This window comes from Melospiza melodia, chromosome 2 (assembly GCF_035770615.1).
Source record: "Melospiza melodia melodia isolate bMelMel2 chromosome 2, bMelMel2.pri, whole genome shotgun sequence".
In the NCBI taxonomy this organism is placed as follows: domain Eukaryota; kingdom Metazoa; phylum Chordata; class Aves; order Passeriformes; family Passerellidae; genus Melospiza; species Melospiza melodia.
In genome coordinates this window covers 64,188,528-64,207,680 of record NC_086195.1, presented here as the reverse complement: position 1 = coordinate 64,207,680, position 19,153 = coordinate 64,188,528, and the positions used below count along the sequence as shown (strand labels likewise).

Genomic DNA, 19,153 nt, shown 5'->3' with positions numbered 1-19,153 from the left:
TAAGATGTGTTATTTTTACGTCTTCCTCCAGCTCTGTGCTAATCTCCTGAGTGTGCTGGTAACCTCTGAAGCAACAGAAATGCTCCATTGGTGAGTCCTGGTGGAAGTGCAGAGCAAGGTCTGGGGAATAGAAAGCAAAACAGAGAGACAGTAAAAATATATAACAAAGAGCTGTGGCAGGAGATTGCAGGAGGAGTGATAGGGGAGATTTGACAGCAGTTGCTGGGCAGCAGCAGTGCAGAAAGGCAGATTTTTTTCAAGGTATTCTCTATATTCTTTGTTTGTGTTTTTATCTGCAGATCTGAAAACATGAAAAAGATGATGAGTAAAGCCAGAATTTTACTTTTCTTTAGGTCAGCTAAAAAGTGGACAAATTGGTGGGTCTACAAGTTCTTCTGAGAGTGAAATAAAAGCAAATTGAAATCTCAGAGCAAATACAAGTTGAGAGTAGCTGCTTTGAATTTAACTAGTGTCTGTGAGGCTGGAGGCTGTGACAGAGATTATTGGTACCTTGTGAAATAGCAAGGATTGTTAATAATTTCCATAGAGCTGACAAAGCACTTTCACCTCCAAGGGTAAAGAGGTTGATTTATAAGCTCAGTAGCATGGTAAGATTAGTGTTCAGGACACAGGAAATATTGTGACATAAATCCAGAATCTCCAAAGATTGCATATATTTTGTAAAGCACTGAAATGACGAATTTCAGTTCTCATTGTTTCCTTGTTAGACAATATCTGGGTACAGAGACTAGAGGCTGTGACTCTGTTTGATGAGAAGTGGGAATTAGTTGAATATGAGGTTCTTAGCTGCAGATGAGCCAGGTCTTCCCTAGTGCATAGGCGCCACCATGCACGCAGTGATTGCTCAGGATCAGCTGTGTGGTTGCAGCACTGCCATGCACTGACTGAGGTGTGTTACACTATGGGAAGCACAAGGAGGGGCTCAGGGGGTTTGTAGGATGTCTTCCTAGTGAGGACAGTTAAGGTTTCTTCTTCAAGTAGCATCTGGAGTCACTTGGTTGGCCTTGAGGTCCTTCGTGCTTTTATTGATGAGGTGACTGAGGCTGGGACCAGTTAGGAAGCTGAGAGGGAAAAAAAGCTTTTTCCAGTTCTTGGAAAAAGCCTTTCAGGGTAGAATCATCCTATTTTGAGCTATTACTATATCATTGTTTCCCCGGACATTCCACAAGAGTATCATGCAAGACAGGCAGTAGAGTTTCATTAGCTGGCAGTAGAGGCTTCATATTTATACTGTAGCAATTTCTGATGTGCCATTCTTGTGCCTCTTGAAAACAAGAGCTAGAGGAGTGCACTTTCAGCTAAAGGTTCTCATTTGTTTTCTGCAGTGGCTCTGATGAGTGTTCTCCTTCAGTACATATAATAGTGGCTGAAGATCTAGTGCTGTATTACAGCTTTGATATTTGCTGGGCTCTACTGTGTTCTGTTTTTAGGCTTCCTATACATGATGTACCCTATATTTTAGACATTTTTTATATTTTATACACTATATAGATTGTGCTATGTATAATTTTTTAATATAAGCCATAATAGCAATGGCCTTCCAAAAGCATCTCAATAGGTTTGGAGCAATTAATACCTTTTTGATGGTAACCTGTAAGGGCAACCAAATGTTTTTCTCTGATTTCCTAGAAACAGTCGCTTAGAAACTCTTCTTTAAGGTGATTCATTTCAAGTTTTGTCCTGCCTATGGGACACAGTCTTTCTCCAGAAGATAGTGCTTGTTGACAGTAAAGTGAGTGCTGGTGAGAATGAAACAGGAGAGCCTGTAAATTTTTGGGGCAGCACTAATATTGCTTTTGTAAATATTCAGTACATTTAATGCTTGCCTGGCCAGTTACCAGTTGTAGATTGCACACACTAACCTTATCCATGTGGATATTACTGCTAATGGATATCTATATCTTAGCAGGAGAATGGAGAAGGTGGTTTGTGCAAGAAATGAAGTGTATCTTCCTCATGGAGACTTTCTTTCTACCTTACTCTCTAGGACCATGCAGACTAAAAAAAAAAAAAAAAAAAAAAAAAAAGCAAAAGAAGAAATGTTTACAAGAGTCTGCAAAATGAAATAATAAGACCACTGGGCCCAAAAGGGGGTGATCTCTTACTCAGTATGAGTAGCTTGGCATATGAGGTCTTTTTTCTTGTATACAGTTTCTGGGACCTTGAACTCTCTGCTCCTCCCTAATTAATAGCCTCCACAAGAAATATGGTTCCAGGCAGCACTCTGACAGTACTAGGAGGTGTCTCTAGGCCAAGTTGCTTTAACATGCTTCTCATTCCTGTTACTGGCTGGTAGCTCACTGGTGTTGGCTGAGCTTGTTGCTTCTCTCCCTGGCTGAGAAACAAGTGGCAGAGTGGAGAGGAGAAGCTGTTGAATGCTTTACTCTGTGGAAAAGTAAGCATCAAGAAGAATTAAATTTCTGCATACACCTATAATTGAGTACCCACAAAGCAGTTTGGTGACGTGCTTTGAAGAGCAAAGTATTCCCCATAAGAACATCTTATGGGGAAAGCTGAGATTAGACTGTAATGTTCAGCTTTACAGGGATGTCTGACTTTTCCATTAGGGCTTGCTGCTGTGAACTGTACGCTTAGAAAAATTGTCTTGGGACACTGAGTGAACACTCATCTCGTTCTATCTCACCATGGCTGCTGGCTTCTTTATGGTTGTTGCTCAGTCTTTAGGGCACCTGGTGTCTGGGGAGAAAATGAGGAAGCCCACTGACCTTTGTTCTCATTGCAAACAGAGCGCATGGGATGGGGAGCTGTGAAAGAAGAGATATCCTGGATAATAATTTCTGCTTCCACCTCTCTGCTTTCTGCCTGTGTGCTCGTAGCTCTGTCACACCACCTCCTTCCCCTTGTCCCCTCCCTCTCCTTCAGGAGTTCCCCTCTTGCTCACACCTGATATTCAATCCCAGCAGAGTTATTGCCTTTTGCTGAGATCAGACACGGCACTGGGGAATCATGTGGCTGAGGAAGGTTGCTATAAATATAGTTGAACCCTTTGGGCAGGAGGGGAAGAAAGCGAGAGAGGCACAAGGAGGAGGAGGAGGGGCAGAGAGAAAGAGAGTGCAGGAACAGGACAAGGTGGAGTGGTCTGAGGAGAGAGAGAAAGGAAGGATCAGCAGAGAATGCGGAGGCCATGCTCTGCCAGAACACGAGGTGCTTCTAGGTAAGGCCCAGAGCAGCAACTCAGTCCCAGAGGATCGTGAGGAGGAGTGGAGGAATGGAGAGCTCAGAGAGCAAGACAGAGGATCCCAGCTGGAAGCCAGCTTTGTGGGGGGGCACACCGCAGTACGACTATGTCTGCTTTGAGAAATGCACCCGGTACGGGATTCCCCTGGAGGCAGGACACGAGGCTGGGCCCACACGGGACGACCTGCGCTCCCCGGAGAACTCCCTCAGCTACCCACAGGTAGGGCTGAACAACGGGATGGTTTGTGGCAGCACAGGTCTCCCTGGGGTCACACAGGCTCTGGGGCTATCAGAACACACATCCCTGTCCATCCCCAGTGCCACCAGCTCTCCCCTTCACTTGCTGACTCCAGGTCGGGCCTTGACGTTCATGGCCGTACTTGCACCAAGGATCCCTAAGCAGTCATTCAAGTCAGAGGTCATTGTCACCTGCCACAGATGCAACGAGACTTGGAATGGGCAAGCTGGGATGGGGAACATTAACCAGAGCATTAATGTGTTTGTAACAGCAAAGAGAAACTGCAGCTGCTTTCAAGCTGTGTAGTGATATTGAGTAAAACTAAAGACAAGCAGTGATGTATGTGTATGGGTATCTGTACAGCTGTGTAGATGAAGTAAAGCTCTCTTGTGACTTTCCTCTGACCATGAAGCCCTTCATGGTCATAGATCCATACATGTATATTGGTATTTTTGATAACTGTTAGTGGCACTGTAAGTGAGGGATTTTCTAACCCTTAAGCTTGACCTGACTCTTGCTCTGGTTTGTACAAGCACTGGTGCAGAAAAGTGTCTGGAACACAGATGTACTCTGGTTATGGCTTTTTGTTCATTATGCTCTGTATGTGCCTTACCTCTTCTTTTGGGACAACCGCCTGCAAAGGGGAGGGTTTACAGAGGAGTCCTGGTGTTTTATTTCCTACCACTCCGTTCTGATTAAGCTGATCTAAGACAGCTTTGGTGCAATGAAGGATCCAGTCAAATTATGAGGAAGAGAGCATGTGAATGTGAAATTCATAAAGTGGATGTTTCTCCTTAAATGAATACAAATCCTCTTACATGGATGACGAATGATTGGGGAATGAAGGCCATTGTATTAATTGTCTCCTAAAGACTTGGGTGATTTAATGATAGGAAAACAGGCACATTTGCCACCAAGAAAATCTCTTCCAGTAGAAAAGCATCCCAATAAGGATAGTTATGTGTCACACTTCCAAAGATCAGAGAATCAGTTCCATGGCCATATTCAGGAATTTCTCTTCTGAAACTGCCTACAGCATCTGAGACCTTGCATATCTCCTCCACAAAAGTCTTCCCAAATCACCCCACTGGCTTACTTGAAGCAGCAGCCCAGATGGACAGAGGTCTGACTTAGGTTTTGTTCACACCAACACGAGACAGAGCTTTGGCTGCAGCAGCCACGCTAAGAGGGTGAGCAGGGGGGTGGGATGAGGTGGACAGGTGTGTGTGCCCACCTCAGGCTGAGCTCCACTGGGGTCATGCCTGCCCCATGGGGTGGAAATGGGGCTGGAGAGCTGAGGTGGGTGAAGGAGATGCACCTTTGTGTGCGTGCCATGAACCAAGAGGGAGCTGGGGTGTGGGGAGCTTCCAGATGCAAACCCTTTCTCCAGTAAAGCACATCCATGCACAGAAACTTCCCAGCTCACACAGATCCAGCAGATATGCCAGTCCCACACACCTAAAACCACTGTCCAGTAGGCGCAGATGACACAGTGAGGCAACACCACCACCAGCTCTGTGCTCTTGCTCCCTGACACCAGAGTGTCTCTGTGCTCAGTTCCAGAGGCCTGATGGTCAGTGCATGCAGATAGATGATCTCACATACAAACAAGAAGGCCATCAAACCCATTCCCATGCATAACTTCAGGCAGAAACATCCTCAAGCAAGCATGCATTCATGAAGGCAATTTGTAATCTAAAAACCAGACAGCTGTATTTATAGTTTCCTGAAAGATGTGTCCTAGAAATATTTTATATAAGCAGTCATGTACATGTGTGTATGTACATTTATCATGGAATTTTGCATGCAAGCATATTCTGGCTAAGCCAGGTTTGCTGTGGATATGTGTATTTTGCTGGTCATTCATGCACATGCAAACAAATTATAAATATGCACAAGTAGTTTGTGCAAACATGCACACTTATTATCATGTAATTAGCATGAAAAACAACCCCTTGCACATGTTTTCATACATTTCCACACAGAGTCAGCATTAAAATTTCTTTCCCCACTGTCATCTGAAAAAACACTTGACAGAGATTTTGATTCTGTTGACCCCTTTTTTTGCTAGCTGTTGCCTTCTGTTGTACATGTGATTTGGTTTGGTTTACACAGGCCCCAAAATAGTGAAATCTTGGTCCTTGGCCTTGGCCCTTCAGATAATTGATAGTAAGAAACCATAAAGTGGTTAATAGATAATAACATAATAGTAGTAGGATGATAATAATAATAATTATAGTAATAATACTTGTAATAATAATAATAGTTATAATAATAATAAGGAGAAGGAGAAGGAGGAGAAGAAGAAGAAAGAAGAAGAAGAAGAAGAAGAAGAAGAAGAAGAAGAAGAAGAAGAAGAAGAAGAAGAAGAAGAAGAAGAAGAAGAAATTTTTGGCAATTAATATAACAGACAGTAGATACATAACAGATGATGTAATTTACCTTGTTAAAAATATACATTATCCTACACTGTAGGATTTTGTATTGTTTTATTTCTGCATGAGGAAGCAGTTACAGCTGGTGAAGTATTTAAAAGCTGTGCTATTTGTGACTATAGAAAGGGTGTTCCTGGCAGGGAGCTCGCTCAGCTCATACACAGATGGGGGTAGTGGGAGGGATGTGCAGTAAGAAATCAGGCAATGCAGTAATACAGAATAACAGGCTCACAGAGAGAGGTAGGTGGGAGGGCCTCTGGAGCTCTCCTGCCCAAATCCCTACTCACAGCAGAGCTGACTCCAAGGGTAGGTCACGTTGTCCAGAGCCTTTTCCAGGCGTGTTCTGAACATCTGCAACACTGAAGATTCCCCAGCCCCACCGAGCACCTGCTCCTGTGCTGAACTACCTTCAAGTGGGGCTAGATGGGAACATGTGTTCCTTTGTATGGGCTTTCCTTTCTTGCAAGCTGTGCTTTTTCCCTTTTGTCCATCTCTGTGCCCCTCTGAGAAATCTGGCTCTGATGTTTCCCTCCAAACCCTCTCTCCCTTTAACAGTACTGCTGTTAGATTTCCCCTTTGGCACCTTTTCTTCAGGAACAACTATTATTTTGTTGCTGTCCCCTGTCCCTTACACGTGCCTCATTGTCTCTATATCTAAGCAGTGGACTGAGATATTTTACTGACATTTGAATTTATGTGTGTGTTGCATTTTGGGAGGTTTCACCTTTGAGGTCAGACGTGGCTTCTCCTCGGTGATGCATCAGGAAAAAAAGTCACCTAAGGAAGATAATTTTAGGAATAGCAGGATGGCTACAAGGCAGAAGTGAGAGGGAAAGGAGGTACAGGCTAAGTCTGCCTCAGTGGCTGGGAGCAGCAGATCATAAACAGGATGCACTGGCAGAGCTGGGAAAGAGATTTCAGGACTGGAGTATTCCATGCATTGTTCAGTCTGAATGGCATGGGAAAGAGCTTGGGCTTTGGACTGTGGGAGGAGGGCAGTTTCATACAGGTGCTGACCCCTCAGAAAATAGCTCCCAGTAAAGTCTTGAGGTTGTGATGTGCTTTTTCCCCTGAGATTCTGTGAAGCTTTTCCTCTGTTACTCAAACAATGAAATTTCCCCAATTTTCAGAAAGACAAAAGATCATTTGCATTGATAAATGCTTCATATCCGAAAACAAACTTTGCCTTGTTGCTTTGGTTGTGGTTAGTTTTTTGGGGTTGTTTTGTTTTTGTTGGTTGGTTTGTTTTTGTTTGGTTGTGGTTTTGGGGTTTTTTTTTGGGGGGGGGGGGGGGAGGGAAATGTATGTTCCTCCCATCTATCCTGAGTGGTATTTATACCTTCAGCTGGTTTTGCACCATTTTGGTGTCTCCCTTAGCATTTAGCCAAGTAGGCATGATGGCACCTTTTCTGGTTCAACACTTAGGTGGTAATTGAGAACTTATAAAATTGCCTTCATTTTTTCTGGTGCTCAGAAACCCTGTGTTCCTCGTGCTAGAGAGGGAGCAACAGAAGAAGGAACAGTCAGTCGTACTGTGTTATATTTTTATTTTTACATCTTCTAGTGGGTGGATATTTCTTGCCTAACCCAATTTTGCTGTAAGGTCATCCTCTGATGGATTCTTTCTCTGTCCCACAGTCTCCTACCTTTTCAGATACTTCCAGAATCCTGGAGAAGCAAAGCACACGTGTGAAGCATTCTTTAAATGTTTGAGACTACCTAGTTTGCCAGGACAGCAGTTTCTTTCTTATGTCTGTGGACTAACTCCTTTTATTCCCATATCCCAAATGCACCATTTTGCAGCCAGGCAGAAGCAGTGAACTCAGATACCATACGAGGATTTTCAGCATTCATACTATTTTACTGTCATGCTGTTCCATCTGACAGATGGAAGATTCTAATTTGAATCTCATGCTTGACATGGGTTTGAGTTGTATTTGACATAAACCCATCTCTCATGACCATTTAACAGCAATGAAACACTGACTGAGGTGATGTGAAGATGCATTTGTCTAAAATCTGCTTGTATTTGGCATTTCTGTCTGAAAGACACAGTAAAAGAAAAAAATGAGCAGTTTGCTAGGAAGGACTGCATTCTGTATGTGGCAGTTACCCTGTAGATGAAATTCTTCAGCCTGATGTTTCACTGTCCTGTCTGTTTTAAGGGGGTCAGAGCATGGCCATTATTCCCTGCAGAGTCTGCTTCATTTACTTAGAATGTGTTGGTAATCATGTGGTTAATAATTGCATTAAATTTGTGTGGCATCCAATCCAGTGATGAATGGAAGAATACTTTCAGCTGCTCAGACAGGATCAATCTGTTTAAGAGGCAGCAGATGAGCCAACTTTAGAACAGGATGATTTAAAAAAGCATAGATAGGGGTTCTGTGAAGAAAAAAATAATCCACTAGGATTTCCAAAGCGAGCTATGACAAATGGTACAAGTGCCTCTTGAGGAATTTGTGCAAATAAATAAAATACTTAGGACCTTCAGTCATTTGTTATCTTCAAGTACTAGTTGGTAGAGCACTGAAACAGGTGCCCAGAGAAGCTGGGTAATTCCTGATCCTGTAGTTGTTTAGGAGTTGCCTGGATAAGGTCTTGAGGAGCCTAATCTGGTTTACCTGGCTTTGGAGTTTGCAGGCTGTGGGCAGAGGCTTGGACTAGAGGTGCCTTGTAGTGTAAATCTTTCTGTGAGTCTCTGTATCTATTTCATCTCAAGGGAACAGGAACATCAATTTTGTTACCTTGAAAGAGGGAGGCAGGAACTGTCAAATAGAAATGTCTCCTAAGTGTGTGGTAGTGCTTTATCTCTGTCATGTGTCCTGTCATTCTCCAGCTTAAGTGTCTGATTTTGCTGTCCAAGACATGGCTCATTCTCCTCCTGCCACTCAGAAAATCTCAGAGAAGCAGATGTTGTGCTGGGGAGGGAGCAAAGGGTCACCTTGTCACAGGTGGGAAGTGCATCAGGTGGTGACCTGGTCTGAAGTAAAGCCAAACCTGGTTCACTGAAGGACATGCAAGGAGAAGAGGCTTATTCTCTGCTTGTCAAATGCACACCTTCCCCACCTGTATTCTGAAAGAATGAGGTGGGATAGCTGCTCTCCAGGGAATTTGGTAAACAAACACAGGGCACGGTCAGGGTTCTTCAAGCTCCCTTAAGATGTTGATGAGACAGCACAACTGCCCAGTTTAGTGTAGACCCATGTAAGAAATGTCCTTGGTGAGCACCTGCAGCTGATTATGAACTGCATAAAACCTACTGCTTTTCAAGTTTAGGATCAGAAGAAACAGACTGGCTTAAGCAATTAGGAATTTCAAAGGAATTGGAGATGCAGGGGTACTTAAAATGCTGATTTGGGTAAATAATGGTTGGAGGTGTGCAGCAGCCTGTGATATTTTTGAGATGATGCTGCTTCTTTTCCTCACAAGCAGCACCAGTGGCTGTGTGCCCTGTTAAGCATTCCTTGGCAGCAGGAGGAACAGATGCAGGACATTCCTGCAGCCTGTTTGAGAGTGTAATGCCTCTCAAAACCTTCAGAGATGTTTTACAGTGCTGCTGAAATCTATGAGACAGCCCTGAGGATGGCGGCCTCATGTGAACTACTTTGACCTTCTTTTGTACCTTCAGAAAGCTGTCTCTTAATGCTCAAATGCTGTCTCTTAATGTTCAATCTCTCAGCCATTTTTCCCCCCAGGACATTAGAAAATAATGAATATTCTGTGATCATATCTTGTACTCCTAAAAAGGGGATGAAAAGGTTTTGGAGAGATTGGAAAGAATAAACTAGAAAGAAAAAGAAGAAAAAAATAAATGGGCTGCATCTGTCTGAGAGTTTCTGTGTCTCAGTCTCCCTGCTTGGTACATTTGGGTCTGTAACTCAGGCTGTTGGTAGATCTGCCTTGTCATCCTTAATGCTATTTGTGAAGGAGCATTTGCCTTGCCTTTTCCTTGTGATCCTTCTTGTTTTCTGCTGCTCTAGCTGTATGGCCGATACACAGACCGGATAACAGATGACATTTCAGACAAGGAAGCAGCAAAGCTACTGAAGAAACAGGCCCAAAGGAACAATGGAAGACCCCTGAAACGTGACAGTCAAGTACAGATCAAAGAAGAGCACTATTCCAAATGTCAAGGTAAGGAAAATTCATGTTTCATTCCCTATTACCAGATATTGGGTAGGCCAGCAAGAGAGATGAGATTTAAGCAATTGAGACTGGGGAGAAGCAGACAGGGAAGGAAAAGGAATTGAATCTCATTGGGTTGAAAAACCTTTTCTATATGAGCTTTCATCCTAGAAAAGATGTTTGGAATATAAAAAAGCAATCCCAAGTAAATATTTTTTTCCATAACAGACCTCTGTAATGGGAGGAAAAGGACCTTCTTGTATTAGACTTTTGCTGCTAGTGTACAAGATGTTAAATTTCACCCTGTGTGTCCTGTACATACCCCCCCTTCCTTTTTTAAAAATGTTTTTTAAACTACATTAGGTATTACAAAACTGTGTGAGAGAGGGATGGATATCAGTCCTTCAACATGAAGCCCACGATGCCTCCAAATAAATCCTTGTTTTAATCAGTTCTCAGCACAGGAGAGACAGACACAGCTTCATCTATGTTCACTCCGTTTTTCTGGTTCACTCTTCCCTCCACAGACTGTGCTAAACGCATCCAGAAATATGTCACCAAGAAGCTTGGAGAGGACTGGATTTTCTTGGTTCTGTTGGGTCTGGTCATGGCGTTGGTGAGCTGGGGAGTGGATTATGCCAGTGCAAAGACCGTACAGGGTGGGTCCCATTCAGGTGTTGCAAAAGCAGCCAGTAAATTATAGGAACGTGTTACAAAGCCCAGTGACCAGTGTTGCTCCTCCTTTAGCATCATTGTCCCATCCTCAACCCTCACTGCTTGGGAAGTTTGAAGTTCTGGCAAAGTAGTAAAGGTTGGCTAGGGAGAGGTTCTTTAAAGTGATGGCAGGGGAAATTTTGGAAGTAAGTGGGCAGAAACAAGAGATGTGTATGATGAGTCAAAGACAAACAATTATTTTTAATCCCTTTTTTTTCTGCTCCCCTGAATATGCAGGAGCACAGGGAAGTGTTACTGTGGCCTTTCCTGTTCTACTGCTTCCCTTTCTCCCCAAGAATATTAAGAACATGGGTGACTGGGGGAAGGGGCTCTTAGATGCCCTCCTGGCACTGTTTCTGCTTTTTAACTTGATTTTGTTCTTTCCAGTTTTTACTTATACAGTGCCCTGATTGTTTTTTTGCCATTTGGGCATATAGTGCCCTCACCTTTTGCCCTTTTCACAAAGATCTCCTATTCCCTGTCTTCTATCCCTTCCCTGCATTTTTCCTGTAGTCTGTCTCCCTTCACCAGCAACAAAAATTACAAGATCTTTCAGCCTCCATCTCAGTGTGCACATACAAACACCCCACCCACTGCCACATCCCATTAACTGCACTGTTCCTTTGTCCTTACTCTCATGTCCCAGTCCTGACTGGCCCACACATACTCCAACCTTTTCCTCTTGGCTGCTGCAATTCCTCAAAACTCCCAACATTTCTTCAGCCTGGCGTTCCTCCCTCCAGAGCTTCCCCATCTACCAGGTGACTGGTATAATCTACTCTGAGGGCTCCTGTCCTTTATACTCCCTGCAGCTGAGTCCTTTGGGGTTCTTTTTCCTTTTCCCCTGCCAAATCTCTACCAAAGCTCAGCCTCTTCTGAGCCTGTGTGGGGCGCCAGCTCAGGCAGGGAAGATGCAGTTTTAGAGGAGCTGCAGTTCAATTTAGATTCTCAGCAGCTCAAGTTGTTGTACCTGGCTGAGCAATGGTACCACTGCTGTTTTAATAGCTGCTGGCACAGCTTCCATTCTGCTGCTCTAAAAGGGTAAAAGGGATATCACAATCAGAACTTTTAAACTAGTTTTTTATGAAGGAATGGTGGGTGGACTGTGTTATTGCCCTTCAGAACCCACGCAAGACCCTCAGACTGCCAAATGAAGGCACTGCACAGTGATTTGTTCTCACAGCTGTATGTAACAGGCCTCTTTTTATGCTGCACTTGTGCACAGGTATTAATAATGTCTTCTATCCATCTCTGAAGAATGCCTGCTTTATTGAGGAACTCATATTCAAAATAAGGCTTGTCTTAGAAAAGGAGTATGAGGGCACCATTTCTGATGGAGCTTTAGCATGGGCGTATTTAGCAAGTGTGTGACTCTCTGATGTCCACCAGCCTGTTTGGAGCAGCTGTGGGTACTGATGGGTTCTCTGTTTGTGTGTTGCAGCCTACAAGTGGATTTATGGAGCGCTGCACCCCAATGTCCCCCTGCAGTATGCCGCGTGGGTGGCCGTCCCGCTCGGCCTGATCCTGTTTGCGGCCAGCTTCTGCCACTTCGTGTCTCCACAGGCTGTTGGTGAGCGCAGAAGGCAGGGCAAGACCTGTTTCTGTCTGTCTCGTCTTTCCTTCTTTCCATTTGTCCAGGGGTTTTTTTCATCCCTGGCTCTGCTCTTGTTTTCAGGGTCTGGGATCCCAGAGCTCAAGACCATTATGAGGGGAGTGGTCCTCAAGGAGTATCTCACTCTCAAAGCTTTTGTGGCCAAAGTTGTGGCCCTCACAGCTGGGCTTGGAAGTGGCATGCCTGTGGGGAAAGAGGTAAATATTGCTGATTCTGTGTGCAGCAGTGACCAGGATCTGGAAGGTGGGAGTTGTCTGTAAAAGAAGAATCTAGAAATGTTTTCTTACTTTCACCACCATTCCTCTTCTCAAAGCTCTGCTCTTTTCAGCAACACCTATCTTTCACTGGCCATTTTCCTTCCACTTTCAAAGACATGATGTAGGAAACATCAAAGAACTCAGGTCAGGTAGTCTTTGAGAGGGAAAAAAATCAAATGGAGATAGGACAACTGAGGAAGATTGGAGAGTCTAAAACAAAAATCTTATGAGGAGTGGCTGAGGGAAATGGGGTTGCTTAATCTGGAGGAAAGGAGCCTCAGGGGAGACCTGTAGCCAGGTGGGAACCAGTCAGTTCTCCTAGGTAACCAGTGACAAGACAAGAGGAAATGGCTTCAAGTTGCACCAGGCAAGGTTAAGATTGGATATTAGGAAAAAATTCTTCAATGAGAGGGTGGTCAGGCATTGAAAAGGCAAGTGATGGAATAAATATCCCAGGAAGAGTTCAAAAGGTGTTCAAAGGGCTGTGGCAGTTGGGGGCATGGTTTAGTGGTGAACACAGTGATGCTGCATTAAAGGTTTGATTCAATGATCGCAGAAGTCATTTCCAACCTTGATGGTTGTATTGGTGGCTGAGATGGCAGAGAAGCTATGAGGCCTGCAGTAGCTAAATATTTGTCAGTTAGCAAAGGGCAACCCTCTCTGATTTTCTCCTCCTCTTCTCTTGCAGGGTCCTTTTGTACATATTGCCAGTATCTGTGCTGTGGTACTCAGCAAGTTCATGTCGATCTTCTGTGGGGTGTATGAGGTAAGGCACATATCTCTGTGCACAGCTCTTCCACAGGCTGAGCTCCTGAGACACCCAGGGTAGTATGGGTAGGCCATGGAAGACAGGGGAAACACAAAGATTGATGTTTACTGTACTGCTTAGAGCAGTAAAACACAGGCTGAACAAAAGTAGTGCAAGGCTAGACATACAGGCCAAATAACTGTGCAGGACAACCAATGTTACCCAGAAATTACACAGAGACTGTTAGGAGTATGTGTTTGACAAGTTTTCAATCTTGCGACTGATGCCTTGCACTGTGATAGACTGTATAAAAAAGTAGCTGCAGACAAAGATCAATTTGTCTTTAAGCCAAATTTATACAGCATTGCTAATTATAGACACTGACACCGTCTCTGTGCTTTTGCTATCGCCAAACAGCCTCTGCAGGCTGATCACCATATTGACTGGTTGTACAAAAAAATCTATTAACTGCACATATAGATAAATGTAGAAACTTCTTTACATGCAGGCTCTTAGCAGAAAGTGACTGTGTAATACAGCTGGAGGTGCTGTTCTCCTTGAGTAGGTCCTGTCGGTGCACAAGGAGCAGATGTCACTGCTGGAGACCAGCTGACAGTACTAAAGACCGCACTAAAGTGTGTAGAGCCTGCTATTTGTAATAGCAATGGCTGACTGTGCTGCTGGCTGTTGCTTCTTTTCATTGTTCTGGGTCCTAACCCCGTGGCTTTGCTCCCTCTAACCCCAGCATGCCCGTCTCTGGCTGCACTCCCTGTTCCAGAATGTGCATAGGCAGCTCGACCTCCTGGTGCCGGCTTGCGCAGTTGGAGTCGGATGTTGCTTCAAGGCTCCTCTTGGAGGCAAGTGTCTTCCTATATGTGACATTTTGTGTACAGTTCCTTTGACCTCTTGCTGTGAGACTTCCTGCTCTCATGAAAGATTCTCCACAGAGACCTCTCCGCTGCAGCAACACGAGTTCCTTCTTTCCACGTGTAACCAGGGGCAGTGAAAGGAAGGGAAGGTTACGGGAAAAGGGACACCTATTTAAGTGCTGATTTCTAATGATGCAGCTTGTTCAGTCCCTGCCAGCCATTAACACTGCTCCACCTGAAAAGTACCCAGGGCAATCCAGAAAATCAATAAGGATGAAGTAGAGAACAGAAGTAAAAAAAAAAAAAAAAGCCAACCTTGCAAGAGGCAACAGGCACAACTTGCAATGAGGGAAACTTTGACTCAGTTAAAGGAAATTTTGTTCTTTTCTCCCAAAGGTGGTCCAGCACTGGCATAGGTGTTCAGAGTGTCCAGGGAAATTCCGCCCTTGGAAATGTGCAGGACTCACTTGGACAAGAACCTGACCTAGCCTTGGAATGAATGGAACTAACAGTTCTCTGAGCAGGGAGACAACTCCAGTGGTCCCTTCACAACTTTCCATGATCCCACTTGGAGGAAAAATTTGGAAATTTATGTCTCCCCCATGTATTTATACTACTCTTCTGATTCACTGAATTTCCTTAAACAGAGGCACATGTACAGAGGCCTCTTCCTAAAGCAGTGGAAACATATGAATAAATAATTTGTCTTCCAGTTCACTTCCCCCTCTCCCCTCAGTGTGCTGCCCTGAACCTCTTTGCATGGTTATTGTGCCCATAAGTGTAAGGAGTTTTTAAATGCTACGTTTTTGGGTTTTTTTAAGATGGCTTTAGTTTTCCCATGCACTACTTTCTTGTTAGTCTTCAAATGGATGACTTAGCTGACAAATGCAACATGGTCTTGCATCAGCAGGAATACTGATCTTTACTCTGTTTGGCTATTTTAAAAAAATCAAGGAAGGAGCATAGTTTGTCAGCTACAGATCAGAAGTTCTTTGGTGGATAACTTGAGAAAAGATGCCAGTAAGAAAATCAGGCTAAGCAAGAGAGAGGCTGAGAACTGTGCATATGTGGGCAGTCCAGCAAGATGTAGACAGCCTGAGCTGAAGCCTGAGGCTTCAAGGCAAAATTTGTCAGTCTGCCAAAAGCCTTGAGAGAAAGCAGTTTCGGAACCAAGGATCAGACCGCAGTCAGGTGGAACCATTGGAAATATACAGGAGAATGGTATCTGTCTTAATGGTAAAAAAAAAATAAAACAAAAAAACCTAAAAAATCATCTCCGTAGAAGTCTATAAATTTTGTTTCTTTCTTTGTACCTGGAATTAACATCATCTCAGAGACTCCAGGATGCATCATACCTAGATGACTGGGAGATGCTAGAGAAGAAAACAGAAGGCTAAACAGGGACTGATCTAACTGCTACCTTTGCTAGATAAAGGAGATATCAGACAAAATAGCCAAAGTCTTCTCAGAGGGCAGTGAAAGCACAAAGAGACAGCAGGCACAACTTGCAACAAGAGAAATTCCATGTACACATTAAAAGAATTTCTCCCCTTGTCACAAAGGCGGTTCAGGGTGGCACACGTGTCAAGAAATGCTGGGGAATTGCTGCCCTTGAAGGTGTTCAGGGCCACCCTAGCAGCCTGATCCTGAGCACCCTGATCCCATCACCCTTGATCAACCTTGCAGTTAGCCCAGCTCTGAACAGAGACATTGAGAAGCGTTCAGAAACACAGGATTAAAACTTGCTGTGAGTCTGTGATAACATTGTATTATGAGAACAAAGAGAAAGTTATCATAGTTTCTGTAGCCCTAGTTCCTCTTTTGGATTTACACCAAATTGCCAAATGTGATTTCCCTTACTTCAGAGTCATGTAATCTTCAGCTTGGTCCAGGATATAGCTTGCAGTTTGACTTCATATTGCCCTGATGTGTAACTTCTTGGTGTTCTTGCAGGTAAATACTACTCTGTGTGTCAGGAGGATGGATTTTAAAAGCCAGTTTAGCCCTTGACAAGCAAATGGTACTCAGTGTCTTAGAAAGAATCTCCCTTTTATACCTTCCAATTACTTTTTTTATTATTATGACCATTTTTGCCAGGACAGCACAATGCTTTACTGGGTGATCTGTCACCCACTCACCTACCCAGCATGGGAGAACCTTCAGCATCAGTCCACACTCTGCTCTGGACATGCATGTACCTTGTGCACACTGAATCACAGGGTAGGTTTTTCGAGGCATTCTGTGGCACATGTGCATCCTGAGATTCCCTGACAAAGTAAACGAGATGGAGTAAAACCTACTTATGCTCCTTCAACCCTCTGGAGGATTTTCCAGGAGACATTTCTTCCACAGTGACAGAAATGTGTATGTTTCAAATGAAAATGAGGTGCTGCCTTCTTCATGTTTCTTGAATATGTGATTCCAGGTATATGCCTGTCCTGTGCCAGGTCTTGCCTTTTCACTATTTTGAAGCCATCCAGAAGAGAGAAGTAAGATAAACATAGCTGTAACTCTGAGACTGGAGACAGAGCTGGGTGACATCATGCAGTAATACCTGCCAATTTTGTTACTCACTCTCTGTTTTCTTTCCTTCTTTCTTCTGTTTGTCTGTCTCTCTTGGTCTCTTTCACCAGTAGCAGCCCTATTATTACACGGATGTCCTGACTGTGGGCTGTGCTGTGGGTGTTGGCTGCTGCTTTGGGACACCACTTGGAGGCAAGTGGCTGTTCTGTTTCCTTTTGCTCAGGTACCAAAATCCTCTCCCACCTAATCCTCTTCTCCTCTGCCCTTCTCCTGCACCACATTTTTGATGAGACACTTACCTTTAGTGTTTTCAACCTCCCCAGCAACTCTGACAGTCTCTTTCCCACGTGTTGTCCACTTTCTGGAGGCAAGAGGAGAAGGCTCTCTAGAGCAGTGGTCTCTAAATTGGGGTGTTCATACGCCAGGGGTACACAAGGTGTTCTGCTGGGTGTGGGAAGGAAACACCCACAGAATTTGTATTTTTTATAATATAAAAAAGTAAATAGATTAAACTTCACTAATATTAAGTATTTGTATTGGCAGTGGTGCCCTAATATGTCACATGGCCATTTGTCACATACAGTGCATGAGGTGCAGAGTTGCTCCCAATGTGGGGGGTTGATCATGGTGCCTTCAACCATTTATTCTCTTTAAGCATATTGCAATGAACTGCAATTGATGTGCACTCACACTGGATTAAGTGGATTTATGGATTATATTATCTACTGTTAATGAAACTAATCCTCACAAATTGGAAAAGTGGCTTTTAAAGGTTACTGCAAAGAGGCTATGGATTGAAGATAATACTAATAATGTCAGCACAGAGAAATGACAAGAAATGGCAGAGCTGACACTTCTAGCACAGGCCCTTATTCAGTCCCATTATGAGGTACAAACAATGGCCAGCTAATCAGATCTGAGAAGAAGTCGGATAAAAAAAGATTAAAATTATCAAAGGTTCTTTTAAATATGAATTTACATCTGCTATTGTTAATGATGAACTTTATCCTGTGTGTGTATTGTGCTTTGAGAAGTTAAGTAATGAGGGTATGAAGCCATCAGAATTATCAAGACATTTCAAATCTAGGCATCCAGAGCATGAAGACAGAGACCTCTACAATTTTTTCAGTGATGTTTCAAGCTGTGTGACATTCAATCCAATACTTCACAAAAGTCCACTGAACCTAATGACAAATGTGTAGAGAAGCCTCCTTTAAAGTCTCTTTCTTCACAGCAAAAGAGAAAATGCCACACAGCACAGGGGAAACGCTTGTTCTTCCTGCAATAAAATGTAAAAATGGCTGTGATAGTAGACAGAAAGCAACAGGGCAGCAAACTAAAATGTGTTCCTTCATCAGTAAACACTGCTGGAAGATGCACAGCAAACATTGCTTAAGGTTTGAAGAAACAAGAGTCTGTACAAATTGCGCAGTAGGAGAGGTTTCCTGTGCAGCTGGATTAGAGTACAGATGTTTCTAAAATGCCTCAGATGCTGGTATTTTCCAGATTCTGTTTCAATAGTGAAATGCAGAAGTTCTTTCTGTGAGACACTGAAAGGAATGTCTACCACAGAAATTGTATTCCCAACAGTAAATGACTTCTTTAATAAAAACTGTTTCATGGAAGAGCTCTGCACATGTAACAACTGGTGGAGCAGAATAAGAGAAGAATTGTGGGGGTAAGGCTACCTAGACACCATTACACCTGGAATTCATGCACTCCAGTGTTCACAGATGAGCTATTGCAGCAAAGAAATGGGAGCCAGACATGCACAAAGTGCTGCAGGATGTTGTTGATGTGGTTCATTTAATAAAAACAAGACCCTGAAAGAGTAGAATCTTTACAATACTTCATAACGAGATGGGAAATGACCATGAAAATCTTACAGGCATTTGCTGGTTATCTGATACCAACTTTAGAGAAGAATAGAATTTAAAGCCCAGTTGCACCTTTTTCTTTTACAAAAAGAGGTGTTCTGAATTTGCTGATCTTTTCTGTGATGACAAGTGTCTGTCAGTAGATTGCTACCTAGCAGTTATTTTTGAAAAAGTAAACATACTTAATGTACTTCAAGGTGAAAATGATGTTCTAAGAGTGGGTGAGAAACTGCTTTTCAAAAGAAATTTGTGGAGGTTTTGTGAATCTGTTGCCAAATACAATGTAAATGTCTTAGCTACAAAAACTGTCACTTTATATATACTCAAAAAACTTGAAAACAGAAATTTCTACCTTTTTAGAAATCTTCAAGATTATGATTTTCAGTGGGTTTTGAACCCACTTGTTAAAAAAATAAAAATTCAACATCATCTGATTATTTTGCAACCACAAATGATTGACATCAGGGAGGATGAAAATTTACGACCCAAACTTTAATAAAAATCTTTGCATGTGAGGTGGGTGGGATTGAAAA

At 43.3% G+C, this 19,153-nt stretch overlaps 1 protein-coding gene across 4 annotated transcripts in view; it reads left to right on the top strand.

Moving 5' to 3' along the window:
• The window catches only part of CLCN1 (chloride voltage-gated channel 1), a 56,767-nt gene that overhangs the window by 16,789 nt on the left and 20,825 nt on the right, over positions 1-19,153 (top strand). For 2 of the 4 annotated variants that reach the window (XM_063148551.1, XM_063148550.1), the window contains exons 1-7: positions 3,044-3,439; positions 9,876-10,029; positions 10,548-10,679; positions 12,176-12,304; positions 12,410-12,543; positions 13,292-13,369; positions 16,857-16,935. In XM_063148551.1, coding sequence (XP_063004621.1) covers positions 3,251-3,439; positions 9,876-10,029; positions 10,548-10,679; positions 12,176-12,304; positions 12,410-12,543; positions 13,292-13,369; positions 16,857-16,935 — 895 coding nt within the window. In that variant the 5' untranslated portion in view covers positions 3,044-3,250. Of the gene's footprint in view, positions 1-3,043; positions 3,440-9,875; positions 10,030-10,547; positions 10,680-12,175; positions 12,305-12,409; positions 12,544-13,291; positions 13,370-16,856; positions 16,936-19,153 lie in introns of those variants that run through there. The other 2 variants (XM_063148553.1, XM_063148552.1) reach the window with 2 other exon arrangements.